General features: G+C 38.9%; 1 protein-coding gene across 1 annotated transcript; it reads left to right on the top strand.

Moving 5' to 3' along the window:
* Positions 1–247: 247 nt before the first annotated feature.
* Positions 248–12,678, top strand: rbbp5 (retinoblastoma binding protein 5). The gene is made up of 14 exons (XM_079241450.1): positions 248–388; positions 2,083–2,108; positions 2,282–2,454; positions 3,119–3,259; positions 3,397–3,559; positions 3,817–3,926; positions 4,689–4,808; positions 5,051–5,204; positions 5,347–5,418; positions 5,680–5,797; positions 7,349–7,418; positions 7,696–7,931; positions 8,248–8,325; positions 12,345–12,678. Exons 1-14 carry the CDS (start codon positions 370–372, stop codon positions 12,395–12,397), a joined length of 1,533 nt encoding a protein of 510 aa, XP_079097576.1. The 5' UTR covers positions 248–369; the 3' UTR covers positions 12,398–12,678.
* The last annotated feature ends 2,591 nt before the right edge of the window (positions 12,679–15,269 follow it).

Raw genomic sequence — 15,269 nt, 5'->3', positions numbered from 1 at the left:
AAATATGATTTATATATATATATATATATATATATATATATATATATATATATATATATATATATATATATATATATATATATATATATATATATATATATACACACACATGTTTGTGTAAAGAAAATGAACAAATAAAAAAATGGAGAAGATGGAAAGAAATGGCGTGTATTTTTCAGGCATTTCTTCAGGCGCAATGTTTGGGGTCCTCTGTGAAGCTCGGCGCCAGTCTCCCCGGCTGTCGCAAGCATAAATGATGTCTATGGTCGCAAGCTCGCAACAGATGTGAAAGAAAACGAGTAAATTTCTGTAAAATACTGAGTGGAATATACTTTTTGGGGGGGACTTTGGATCTGCGGACGTCCAACAATGAATTTAGAGTTGCTCGGTAATTAACAGAATATACTTTTATACTTTCTGTGAGCTTCATTGTCTGTTCACCGCGAGCACTGTGCGTTGTTATGGTTAAGGTTAGCTTAGCATCTTAACAGCTATAATACGTCAAATTTAAATGATGATCATTTTTAAAACATTTCAGTCTCATTGTTTGCTTTTGTAAAATATATAACATTGAATTAGTTTTCAAACTATGGCCTGATACAGTTTTATAGCTACATGTTTGACAAATAGAAGCAGATGCCACAGGCTAACGTTAGCCTCCATACATCAAGAAATTAGCTAGAATTGCGTGTGTTGTTTTCTGTGCTTGGATCGCAGGGTTAGCTGGTTATTACCTATAAAAGAGTAGTAAAATAAAACTGGTCTTTAGTAATAAAACGATACACAACTTGTATAAATAGTCAATTTAGTGAACACAGCCAATCATTGTAGCAGATGCTATGATGATGTTAGTTGATGTTAGATGTTTCGATAAGGAGATGATTTAATTTTGTTAACATTCACTTTTTGTTTTTTGTTCTTTTGTCTTTTTGACTGGTCTGTTTAGTGAATGATTTAAAATCACAGGGCAAGTATCAGATGGGCTAAAATGTTCTCAAATTTCAACGTGACTTCTGAGTCTTATTTGGAAACTTGGGTTTTATGACTCTTAGCTGAGGTTTAAAATGAACCAAAATGCTTTAAAAGTTGTTGATATTTAATTTAAAACTAGAAGAAATGTAGTTATAGACAATTTCATATATTGTTTCAACTTGCCACATTAAGTAAATAAATATTAGATGAATTTAAAAAAAAAAAAATCTTTTCCATGTTTTGTGTTAAATCATCCAGGTAGTCATATACATGAAAAATTTCTCTCTCTCTCTCACACTGTCATTTAAATGATAAGAGAAGCTTTGGGGAGCGTGAAATAGAATAGGTTTCTTTAAAGTTTATTTTACTCAATTGTATGGAAACAAATATGTTTTTTTTTAATTGTCATGTAGATATCTGACTTCTGAAAGTAATGTTTAATCCTTGTAGAAATGATGTGATTCAGAGCTACATTCATCATCAATTGGCCTCGTTTGCAAACCTTTCTTATAAACTAACTTGTTCTGAAATCTTTCTCATAAACTTTCTACAAAATCTTTGTGTCTTGTTTGTGAGATTTATTATGAACACGCAGGGGTATCTACGAACATCAGTGTTGACATAAGACATGCTCTAACAGAATCAGCATTTATGTTTTCTGCTGTTTTGTTAATTAAATTGCAAGCTATGTAAAGAAAATTTAACTCCACAGTGAACCACTTTCCATTTAAGTTGTTATCTTTTATGGGCATTTTTGGGTGTTGACCGATTCAAAGTAAGGCCAGCTAACCTGTCCTTTCAGCTTGTGAGAGACTGGATTCTACAATATAAGAAAGATTCAAACAATTCTGTGGTCTATAAACATGTTTGTGAATCTGAAGTAAAACTTAAGAACAAATTTAAGAAGCTGCATAGGAAGATATTGGTGAATGAGACCCAATGTTTTTGTTACAGAGTTGGTAAAATATACAAGTTTGTAAGTATTTAGGTGAGATTGCTGCTCTCAGATTCCTGCTTGTCCACAGACCGTAGCTTAAAACTTTTGGAGGTCTGCATACCATCTAAATGTTTTTTCCTCATAATTGATCTATTTTTTCTTCCAACTTGTAGAATCATTTGGGCAGAACTATCCAGAGGTAAGTCATTACTTTATAACATTTACCTAAGCTTGATAAGTAATTAATTTGCACCTAGGATAATATTAGTGTGCTGAAAACCAGTTACATGTGAAGGATTGCTACTTTAAATGCATAATAAATTAAAACTCACTGAGTTGTCATTGGGTGTATGTGTGTGTGTTTGTTGATAGGAAGCAGATGGCACTCTGGACTGTATCAGCATGGCTCTCACCTGCACCTTCAACCGCTGGGGCACCCTGCTGGCTGTGGGGTGCAACGATGGGCGTATTGTCATCTGGGACTTTCTTACAAGGGGAATCGCAAAGATCATTAGTGCACACATCCACCCGGTCTGTTCGTTATGGTGAGACACAGCTTTCAGTCTTTCACATGGCCACGATTCTTAGTTCTGTTCTAGTTCACATTTTTTGTGGATATTTACATATTTACTCATCATTTAAACCATTTTACATTTTTGTGCTTCTCTCATTGAGTAATGGACAATTAACAAGATAATGGCTTATGTTTCTTAAGTAGGGAGTAATTTACAGTTAGTGTAGAAAAATGATGATATACTGAAATATCTCAATGTTTTGTGTGACGATATTGAAGTTCAAAAGCACTTTGTCAAGGTTTTTGTAATAATCAGATCTTTACTGATGAAGCAGATTTGAATTTCTTTGTTCATCTTGTACATAAAGAGCAAGTGTTTTTTTTGTTTTTGTTTTGTCATAAAATGTAGATCCTCTGATCTTATTCACCAAGTTTTAGCAGCTTTGAGTGTTTCCTATGTTGTGACATTTTCTCACCATTAAATTCAAGTAAAGAAAAATAAATTATGTTGTTTTGCTTATCAAATCACAATATATCTAAGTAGATCATGTCATTACCCCTGTATAGTGATACATATTGTATCGCCAGATTCTTACGAATACACACCGTCTAATTCCCAACCTGCTGTGATCACATTGTTGTTTTTAGTTTTTCAGTAAATCCTGAAGCTTTTATGTTTGTGTTTATGTGTAAAGTTGGAGTCGAGACGGCCACAAGCTGGTGAGCGCCTCCACAGACAACATTGTGTCACAGTGGGACGTCCTGACTGGAGACTGTGACCAGAGGTTCCGCTTTCCTTCCCCTATCCTGAAACTTCAGTGCCATCCTAGAGACATGTGAGTGGCTGATGGTGTCTGTTTTCCAGATTTGAGCAGCTGTGAGGCACAACAATGACTTTTTGTTAGCTCAGTTTACCTTTAAAGTTTTTGCCTTTTATATTTTACACTAAGAAGAGATTGTATTTGTGTTTCAGGGACAAGGTTCTGGTGTGTCCAATGAAGTCAGCCCCAGTGCTGCTGACACTGTCAGACTCCAAACATGTCGTCCTGCCTGTGGACGATGACTCTGACCTGAACGTGGTGGCAGCTTTCGACAGACGAGGAGAGTACATATACACTGGGAATGCCAAAGGAAAGGTCGGACTTCATGCATCTGAAGCTTTTATTTAGTTTGGAAAAATGTACACTTTACTTTTTCCCAGTTGTAGAATCTTAAAATCACAGTTCATGTAAAGACTCCTCCACATATCTGCCAACTTTCTCATCTACACAATTCTACATTTTATCAGATGAAAAATCTAATCTGAAAAGGTTTAGATGATGTTGACTCATTTTGTTTTGTTTTCTTACATGTTACATGTCACAACATTTTTTCCTTTTGTCTGTCGTTTCAGATCCTGGTGTTGAACACAAACACTCAGGAACTGGTGGCCTCCTTCAGAGTTACAACTGGCACCAGCAATACCACAGCCATTAAGTCCATTGAATTTGCACGCAAGGGGAGGTGAGACGCAGCAGGAAGTCTTTCTGTACCGAGACCTGGATTAAGTACAGATTGAAGGCATAATATTATAGTTACAGAAAGTCCTGAAGTTTTACAGGAAATAGTAACTTTTTTTCTGATCAACACAGTTATTGCACGAGACAAATAAGCGGGGTGAGGTGCGCTGTGCCGGGAGGCAGAACAAATCAGTTTCAGCGAGCAGTGTTTTATGGAGCCGTGGTTGCATGGAATGGATTGCCAGGATTTCTATCACTAAAAAATAAGACAAAAAGTTTTCAAAAGAAACTTAAACTTTTGTTTACATTATAGACATGATAATGAACTAGCATAGATAAAGCATGTCTAGTTAGTTTATAAGAGCTATTTTGTGAATGATTGTTAATGTTTTTTTCTTCTCTTTTATTTATTTTTTCTCTTTGAACTGTTGTATTCTATGTTTTGTTTGTATGTATATGTGTGATTGTAGGTGTGCATGGTGTATAAAATTGTTTACATAATTTATAATGTAATATAGAGGAGACCCCAGGAAGAATAGCTACTGACATTTCATTTGCTAATGGGGATTTTAATGAAAGAAAGAAAGTAATAAAACACGAAGTAGATTTTACAGCTTCAGCGAACAGACCTGCTTTCATCTGGAGTTCAACTAGTCTGTTTGAACAAATAAAAAACAAAAAGTTAATCTAGAAGATGGAGTTATGAAAGTTGAGCATTTCCCTCTGATTCTCCCTCTTACTTCTAATCTCTTGCTTGTTTCTGTAGTTGCTTCCTGATAAACACAGCAGACCGGATAATCAGAGTGTATGACGGCAGAGAGATCCTGACTTGTGGCCGTGATGGCGAGCCAGAACCCATGCAGAAACTGCAGGACTTAGTTAATAGGTATGTTAATACGTAAAGCTGTTCGACTACATCGAACATGTTCTGCTGTTGAGTTTAGTTTTTGTGCTCATGGTCGGGTTGATGTGGAATATTTTTTTTTAAGGAAAATTGCAGTAATTTAATGGTTTGCTTGAAATATTTTCATTGCCTTAGAACATGTTTTCTATGATGGTGTTGTATTTTATGGTCTTGCATTCTCCACTTGTTTTATGTCCTTCCTGGGGGTTTTCTTCTTCATTTAGGACTCCGTGGAAGCGCTGCTGCTTCTCGGGTGATGGCGAGTACATTGTGGCCGGCTCAGCCCGGCAGCACGCCCTCTACATCTGGGAGAAGAGCATCGGCAACCTGGTGAAAATCCTGCATGGAACCAGAGGAGAGCTGCTGCTGGATGTTGCTGTAAGGATGTTAAAACAAAAAAAAATCTTGCTCAGCATAAGTCTGCAAGTTCTCATTGTCATTGTCACTCCCATTTATGACTTTTCTGTTATTTTATGATGCAGTGTTTGTTGGCTTATTATACTCTCTCACATCTTTCCAGTGGCATCCTGTCCGACCAATCATCGCCTCCATCTCCAGTGGAGTGGTGTCCATCTGGGCTCAGAACCAAGTGGTACGTAGACATTAGTAGTTGAAAAGGGGTTGTGAAAGCAGGTTAATCTTTTTTCTTTTTTAATATCTTTGAGCATTTTTTTCTGATGTTGCAAATTTAAATAAGACTGGATCCGTTGGAGCATAAAGGATATATTGTGGACATTTATGGACCGTAACAATAGTGAGGAATTAGTCCACAGGAAATGTGAAATTAAATAACAATGAATGAAACCTTGATGGATGTGTAAGTGTTTGTTTTAATTACATAATTTAATTGCAGGAAAACTGGAGTGCCTTTGCTCCAGACTTTAAAGAACTGGATGAGAACGTAGAATATGAGGAGAGGGAGTCCGAATTTGACATTGAGGATGAAGACAAGAGTGAACCGGAGCAGACAGGTAGGAACTGATGTGTTCTGGTTCATGGAAGGACTGTCCTAACGTTTAATAACTACAGATGGAGCTGCTGTACTGTGCAGAAGCCTTGAATCCTTGCACATTTCTTCATATTTCTCTTCCCAGCCTCCACACTATGTTGTAATCATTGAAATGGCCTTGAGTCAGGATTTTCCAGCTTTCTGAAGGCTTTCAAAGTTTTTCTTTGGAGATTGGCTGTTTTTTCATTTCCAGTCCAGGGTTGTACCTGTGATTTTCAGAGGAATGGGATGTTTTGTTTTTTTTAAGCTACTTAACATTGATCTATGAACATTCAAATACTAGAAAAAACAAACAAAAAGGCCTTTAACTCAGTGAACTATTACCAGTTCTACACGACTGGTGACTTGACATAAAACCAGGTTTGCCAAATAACATAAAAACTGAACTGAAACTGGGTGACAGCAGTTCTAATGGACCCTTCCCAGATGTCAGCAGCATTATTGAGCCATCATCTGGATGGAGAACACAACAAAAGGCAGAAACATCCAAAGAAGAGCATTAGAGAATCCTTCAAGAAGTCTGTAGAACTATTCCTGAATTTAGGGGTCAGGCTGCGTTGAAGAAGAATTAAATCTTCACTTTCAAGCTTGTTAAAAAAAATGTTTTTTCCTTTTTTAAATGTACTACATTTATACATATATGTGTGTGTGTGTATATATATATATATATATATATATATATACACCCTTAGAAGATCTAGTTAATTTTATTTTCCATCATAACTCAAGTATTTAATGTTTTTTTTAATAATAAATTAGTGTTTAATTGAATTTTTATTCAGGTTGTTTTTATTTTGAGACGGATCACAACAAAGTAATTAAAGGTCCCCCTTCCTCTAGAGCAAGTTCATATTTTTCCCTTTTACTATAAAATCTAAACAGTCTGATAATGTTGATCTTGTGGCATTCACATGTCGTCATGTGAACGCTACGTCATGCCTCCACAAGCCGCATTGTGCCGACACAGCTGGTTCTGAAGAACGACTGTGGACACATCAGTTCAGGACATTTCATGGCATCTTTTTTATTCTATTCTACAGTCATTTACCAGATGCTTTTATCCAAAGTGACTTACATACACACTCATAGCCCAAAAGGAACACATCGGGGTTCAGTGTCTTGCTCAAGGACACTTTCGGCACATAGTCAGCCTGGAATCAAACTCCCAACTTTCCAGTTACAAGCCGACTGCTCTTCCTCCTGAGCTGCAGGATCATCTAAAGTGCTTGTTGCTCTTATGAATCAGCCATTTTTAGCATAGATGAGATGACAAGTCTAGTCAATAACCAGATTAAAAACCACCGTGTCTCCCATTATTTAGTGATCATTGCGACCCCATCGTCACCAGGCCAGGGCTCACATTGAGTACTGATTTGTTCCCTGATCAAAAATGTCGCTGTTTACCAAACTGCTTTCTCAGTCTAAACCATCGCTTGTTTTCAGATGTGTTGCACATGTTCAGTGGTTTCAGCTACGTTGATGCGTCTGAAATGAACTTATGGTTGTGTTCCAGGCGCAGACGCTGCTGAGGATGAAGAGGTGGATGTGACGACTGTTGATCCTATTGTTGCTTTTTGCAGCAGGTGAGAAACAACAAGGCAGATGTTTGAGGGAGTGGAAAGTGTTCCTGCTTTAATCTGACAAACATTTGGAGTCTTAAGTTGCCTTGATTGTTTCTTTGAATGAAAAAAATGGTCGCCTCTCAACAGAACAACACATGTTCATTAGTTTCTCCATGACTCTGATTGGTGAAGGGCTTCATTCAGAAGATGAACGTTTTTAATCACTGTGAATCCACTCTGGTGAAAGACTGGACTCCCGTCCAAAAGACAAACTTCTGATCTGTGAATCTGTCTGCAGTGATGAGGAGATGGAGGACTACAAGGCCCTGCTGTATCTTCCCATCGCCCCTGAGGTTGAGGATCCAGAGGAAAACCCCTTTGGTCCTCCACCAGACTCCTCGGTCCAGGCAGGAGGTCCAGAGGATGCTTTGGCTGGTGGTGATAAGAAGCAGCGGCAGCCTTCGTCTGAAGGAGGCCCAGGCAAAAAGAAGGCTCGCACCACCACCATTGAACTGCAGGGGGTGCCCAGTGATGGTAATCAGGAAGTTTGAGTCAGTTTCAGGTTTTATATTTTCCTGGCAAAGCAGGGACTGTCTGTGTTGCTTTAAGTTTAAGTTTATTTTGATAGCCTCAGTCAACACTTTGGTCGTATTTCAGGTATAATTACAATCTAATGTTAGTTTTCATGGTGCTCATATCAGTGTGAGTTTATCCTCACCACGCACCGCTTCTGCTTTATGCAGTTAAAAACTGTTTCAACACACACACTGTCTTTCCCAGCAGATGACTTTATTTCAGTCTCGAGGTGAAAGCTGGACATTTTTCATGCTTCCGTCTCTTCTCTCCTCAGAGCTTCACCCCCTACTGGGTGTGAAGGGGGATAGCAAGTCAAAGAAGAAGACAGCAGGGCGGCCTAAAGGCTCCAAAGGTAAAGACAAAGACTTCCCCTTCAGGCCCAAGCCCTACAGGGGCGAACGGCCCTCCTTCCCCATGATGCCCGAGGCCCTGGGCAGCTCTGCTTCAGGAGGAGGTGGAGGAGGAGGAGGAGGTGGAGGGATGAAGGGCAGGGCAGAGGGGGGCCTGGCCACAGGTAAGCATGCCCCCGCCCCGGCTGCTGCTGCTGCTGAGTGTGGGAGCTCTGCTAGCAATGCTGACCTGCTAGTCTGACTGACACCTTACCAGCCTGGCCTGTTTCCAAGTCACCTCCCCTCGTACCCCTCTACTGCTGCCACCCCCCCCACCCCCACCCGCCGACCGCAAAGCCGCAGTCTGGAGGTCAGAACGTGCACTGTTTCATTGATCCAAACTGATCCAGGACACTGCAATCAATCCTTCTAAAAATCATCATTAATATTATCATGCAAACATTTTGCAATTTACAGACATTATTATCCTCAGGGGAAGTAAAAAGATCCTGTTTCCCTTCAGCCTTAAGGCGATAACTCTGCTTGTTACTGTAGTGCAGTTAAACCCTCAGGAGGTCCAGTTACTGTAACTCTGGAAGTATGACGAGTAATCCTCAGCACGCGGTGGGTAAATATGCTGCTGGCAGTCAGTGTGGATTTAGCCAGATTGCTTTAAAAAAACAACTTCTACACACAAACGTGGGTGTAAAAGGTAATTTAGCTTTTATCAGCTGGTATGAACAGAAAGTTTGGATATTAAACTTTTTCCTGTCAGTTAGTGAAAATCAATTAGATCTATAAAATCTGATCTATGTGCAAAAAAAAGAAGAGAAATTCCATTTTGTGCTTCACTAATTAAATCATTTCCAAATTTAAGGTGAAGCGGAAACTTAAATGCTGAAGTCAGTGACATTTTACAATGTTTGTAACAAATATGTGCATTTAAACATGTAAAGGGAGCATAAATGACGCTTGACTCACCTGTCTGGGGATGTGGCTAATGCCTGTCCAGAGCATGTATGAGGCAGCACGGGATGCAGAAATCATGCTGTGGAAACTCTAGTTTACAGTATTAATTTCTGTGTCTATTATTTCATTCAGTTGTCCGACAAATTCCATGTTTAAAAAAAAAAAAAGTTATGATTAAAATGTTAAATTAAATTGTTTATTAATATGATTTATTAATGACAAAGCCGGTTATTAAATAGATGTTATTTCAACCAAATCCCACCCTTAGTCCATACTTTGTCTCATCCACTGATGGGCCTGGGTGGAAATCTACACTAAAAGTCAGATGGTTTGAACATTTGTGTTTGCACATGCCGCTACCCGAGAACGTTTCAGGAACGTCCGGGGACCCAGTGTGAAAGATGTCCCCGATGCACACAGACATGTACTTTTTGTGATTGTTGCTAAGTAAGGTGCAGCACTAATAGATGCTGCTGCTATAAAACAGATAAATAGTGTCACTTAGTTTATGTTGCATCACTTTACAGTTGTTTCAGTGCAGGGAACCAGATTGCAGACCTTCAGTTTCTTCCCTTTCCCCCCAGCTTCGTGCACATCCGCTCCTGTGTGACGTAACACCCCCAGACTGTGGTTTTCTGGCAATGTAACCTCTGCTAACTGCAGCCCCACTCTGAATAATTTGTGTGAAGTTAAATTTGGCGCAGTCGGGCTGTGGTATGCAGATGTGTTTCGATGTTAAAGGTGGATTTGGTTTAGCTAGTTTCCCTGCGAGCTAGCGGACTCGTCTACATCTCCTTCCTGCTTGGCCTTTGACCCTCCTGCTCCCGCTCCTGCCTCGCTCCATGGGCTTTTTGTGTGAAATGAGTGTCTGCCTGCAGCAGTGCTGCTCAGGTCTTGTCCTTCACGTGTCGTTACATGTGCTATATGAGTAATGGTGCACTGTTACATGTTTGTTCTTCTTTAATCCAGCTTTATCAGAAGTCCTGTTATTTAGAGTATTTGGAGTAACTCTGGGGCATTTAGTTAGCAGCTGGTTGGGGTGAACGCTGCCATGCTTGACCTCTGGTGGGTTAAGATGCCTCACAGTCTATCTACACCAGGGATCACCAGTCCTGGTCCTCGAGGATCGGCGTCCTGCAAGTTTTTCCAAGTGTCCCTGCTGCAACACACCTGAGTCAAATCAATGTGTATTTAGCAGACATGTGCAGAGATTTTCTGAGTCTGAGACTGGAGTTTTCCTGCAGGATCACTTGGAAAACCTGCAGGACACCGGCCCTCAAGGACCAGGTTTAGTGGTCCCTTATCAGTACCATGGCTGGGCAACTCCGGTCCTTGAAAGCCAGAGTTTCTCTGCTGCAACACGCTTGACTCAGATCAATGACTTGTGCAGAATTTTATGTCAAGCTTTGCAAAAGTCTGCTAATTAAGTCTGATGTGAGTCGGGTGTGTCGCAACACATGCAGGAGGACCGGAGTTGCCCCCCCCGATCTACCGAAATGCTGATGTAACATGCAGCATGCACTCTGTATTTCGCTCTACATCGACAGAAAAATATCATTGGATGTTTTGACAAATTTAACATCTGTTGATCTTTTAAGTGATAATAATAATAAGCTAATTGTGGACTAAAATGTAGATCTCATTTGTGCCCCCCTTTTCCCTGGTCCGGACCCTGCAGAAGCATAAATCCTTTCTATCACCTACGTATCGACTACGTGGTCAGTGAGACGCCCTGCTCTGATTGGTATTTCCGAGCCTGTTTGTAACTTCCTGTCACTACACTCATGGCTCCTAACATGTAAACCTGCCTGTTCAACATGTGAACAGCACCAGGTATTTAAAGAAGACATCCCCCTTTTTTAAACTTGACCCCTGCTAAACAGAGGTGGCAATTCCTGGTCCAGAAAGTAAAAGTCCTGCCATGTTTTTGGATCAACCTGTACATTTAGAAAAGATCTTTTCACCAACAGGCTCGTTTACCTATAATAAACACCGCTCATTAAATTCAGTGCGTTTGGTGACTGGTTGGAACAGCTGCCGGACAGGACTTTTACTTTCTGGACCAGGAATTCACACTTCTGCTGCTAAACCTCTAAACCTGATCCAACTGCCTGCAGATTTTTACAGCTGTGTCGCCAGCAATCATTAGCTAATAATGAAAATATCATAAAACAATCACAAACAAAATATTATCAAATTGAAACAGGCTTCTGTTTATCATCTAGTTGCCTCCTCCTCAGCAGAACAACACACAGCAGGAGAGACAGTAGCGATAGGAAAGGCAAGGCAAGTTTATTTGTGTAGCGCCTTTCATGTACAAGACAATTCAAAGTGCTTTACATGAAACAATGAAAGCATTACAGAAAAACAGCATAAACCAAAATACAAATAAAATCATAAATTATATTAAAATATTTAAAAGCAGGATTAAGTAAAAGTTACTGTGCAGATGTCATGCATAGGCGCATCAGCCCATCAGCTGATTGCTGACAGCCGTCATGATTCCAGAACAACCGGAGAGTCAGGTGGAGAAGAGGCGGCCGCACGGCGCAGGCGGCCGCACGGCGAGGCACATAGCGGCTGTAACAGCAGCGTTTGCAGGAGACAGGCGAAAGTTAAAAAAAAAAACAAAAAACAAAAAAAAAAACACAGAAGAAAGAGTGTGGGTGTTAAAACTCCCACATCCCCCACAGATGTCATAAGTTAAAACCGCAGATCATCAACTGCTCATCGGTTGGTCTGTAAAGACTCCAGCTGCAGGGCTCTGGATCCTGAACTTAGCACGGCACTTTTTAACTCCACCAGTTCAGTTTTCATGTCCAAAGCAGCTGATTAGTTTGCAAGTGTGAACTGTTGTTTGTGAAGATTGTTTTCCGCTGAGTGGGGAGTAAGACCTGACAGTGAAAATACATCTGCAGCAATCTTACTGGTCCAACAGGTTCTCTTTCTGACTCCACTGTAAAATCCACTCAACATGTTTGTTGTGGGTTTTTTTTTTTAATGATTATTGTTGTAACAGTGTCTTTGTTGATGGTGGATCTGTTGACAGAAAGGATTTTTTTCTTCCCTGCAGGGAGTCTGGTGTCACAGGCCTACAAACAGCATGACATTGGAGGAATGGACTGATCGGGGCTGTGGTCATGTGCAGAAGAGCACCGATAAACTAAAACAGACATAAACCCTGATGTACATATTATGAGTGAGCAGCTGGTTGAATGTTTATAGACTGATTCCCAAACCTCAGACCAGCATCCCAGGAAGCTTCTCCAGCTCGGATCAACATCAGTAACCGAGAAGAATGCAAGTGGTCACAGTATAGATCTCACATCCTCTGTCCCTGTAGGACTCATCATGTATAGATCGCCTGTGTCTTGTCAACGTATGAGTATGTGTGTGTGCGTGACTGTGTGTCCTGTTGTTTTTATACATAATAAAACTTTGTGATTTATAAATAAGGAACAGCTGTGTTTTTATGTGTTCTATAGATATCGGACTATGGATTATTGATGAATTATACTGATTGGTAAATAGTTTTTTCTTAGTTTAATCAACAAAGAACAGTAAGAGTGCTACATTCACATCAGTTTTTGCTCCTCTGGAAATATTACTGTATAGGCTGAGAGAGGAGTCAGCCCATCAGATCAACACCTCTGGGGATTTAAAAAAAATTCAAAGATAATCTTACATTTTTTTTCTTAGTTGCAACTTTTACAGCCCGTCTTGTGACATTATGGGAAACTAATCCAAATTATTTGATGCATGCTGCCTCTGTAGGAGTCATTATCAATACAAAAAAGAAAAAAAAAAGAAAATTACATTTCATGTAAATTTACTTCATATAAAATAAATAGCTGTTTAACACAAGTCTTTAGAATGGAAAGACATGGTAATGAGCTTTGTCTTTAAACACATTTTATCTTTTAAGTGTCAATAAATCAAGTGATCAGTGGTTGAAAGATTGATTAAAACTTGTCTCATGTTTTATTTAATTTCTCCCGGCTATTTAAAGCTGGGGTTGGTAATCTTGCTCAGAGACATTTGTTTTTACTCTGGTTGAAGTGGTTCCTTGTCCTTATAGTAGTCTGTACATTTTGTAATCATGAACAATAAGAAATATAGTTAGACCCCTCAGTTTACTGTAAATCTGTAAAAACGGACCAATCGAAACGTTCGGGCCGAATTAAAGTTGTTCATTTCTTATATTTCGTAAGCTTCTTCATGGCTGGGAAAATGTAGGAAGGATTTCCCGACCCGGCTCGGTTTATTTGCCTCCTCCTACTGTACAGTCGAGAAAGAGAAAATTGTTGATGGAAAGAGCTGCGAACTAGAAAAGCATTTGGAGAGGCAAACCTTTCCTGGATTTTAAACAATTCCGGGATCCAGACAATGATCCGGATCACCACCAAAATTAAATCTGTTCTTCCTTTTCACATTTCCAACAACTCCTGAAAATGTAACTAAAATCAGTTCATAAATTGTTGAGTTATCTTGAACACAAACAGAAAAACGCTGGTAAAAACATAACGTCAGTGGAGGTAAGAAAATAAACAGGGAGCCACTTTCACATCTTGCTGGCTCCCCAACATTACCTACCCCAGCTTTAAAAGAAACTTTAGTCTTTCTTTAAAGTGTTTTATTAACGCACATGCAGACGTTACCAGTTAATAACATGAACTATTGCATGTTCCACTTTTTCCTCCTGCCTGTCTGAACATGCAGCACATGAAGGTATGAAGGTATTTCCCTGCACGCCTCCTTTCGCACCATGGTCATGTCCGCGCTGACCAATCACAACGGAGCAGACGGGACTGGGGCGGAGCGTCAGCGTGCGTCAGTCAAGTTAGACACATTTAACCGGAACAATGCTCGTAAATACTTCAACATAAAAGAGTAAAAAGTATGATTGCTTTTATGAGGAAAGAATTTAACAAAAATGTCCAAAAACAACTCAATAAGTTTAAAAAAACGAGTAAAAACTACATTTAAGAAAATTAAAAGAAACTAAATTAAATCAAAATAAGATGAAACTACACCAAATTCAATTACTAAAATAAAAAAAAAAGAAAGAAAACTAGAATAAAATAATATACAAATAATTTGTGGATTTATGATCAAAACTACGTACTTGATCAAAATACGTAATAATACATGTCTAAATGAAATATTGTAACAACATTATTTCTGTTTATACTTTTACTTTATGTTTAAAATTACTTATCATAACACACTTTATTCCAAATCTTCAACATTATGTTAATTTAAAAATTTAAATAAATTCAGTGAGATCTTAATTAAGATATCAAAATTTGTGACAGGCCTCCAAAATTTTCAGCTGATAGCTTTTAAAAAAAAAAAAAAAAAAAAAGATATTGTAAGTGCAAAAACACTTGTGGAGCATTAAAAAAAAAAAAAGTTTGAATAATTTGCGAGTCTGAATTAAGTGGCCGAACAAATAAACACACAAGCCACCATTCCCCACCTTCAAAAGCCTCCTTGCAAATGGCATCACTGTCTAGTATGAAAATACCACCAAAGAGGCTTTTCAAAGGGTTATAACATGCAGATAATCATTAAAACAAAGCTTCCCTCCATACACACAACACACTGTTGCAATAAAAAGGCACACAGTGTTGTCAAAGACACATACCACCCAGCACACACTCCTCAGGTACAAACAAGAGAAAGAGAAATATGAAAAGTCATGATTCAGGAAGTCCAACGTTTTTATAGGACAGGTGCACCATGCCCAGGTGCTGCCCACATCTACCTATCTATGGACAATAAATAGATAAATTAATAAAACATAAAAAATTAAAAGAGAGGCTGTCACAATGTACAAATGGAAAATAAACTATGTGAACAATCTGAATCTAGAAACTGGCATAAAAACAAACTGGTATAATTAAAATCTAATGTTAGTTTTCATAGGACTCATGTCAGTGTAAGTTTATGCTCACCACTTACCGCTTCTGCTTTATGAAGTTAAAAACTGTTTCAA

This window comes from Telmatherina bonti (genome assembly GCF_933228915.1).
Source record: "Telmatherina bonti genome assembly, chromosome: 6".
NCBI classification, from domain to species: Eukaryota; Metazoa; Chordata; class Actinopteri; order Atheriniformes; family Telmatherinidae; genus Telmatherina; species Telmatherina bonti.
The sequence above is the reverse complement of the archived record's forward strand: the minus strand, read 5'-3'. Positions and strand labels throughout refer to the sequence as shown.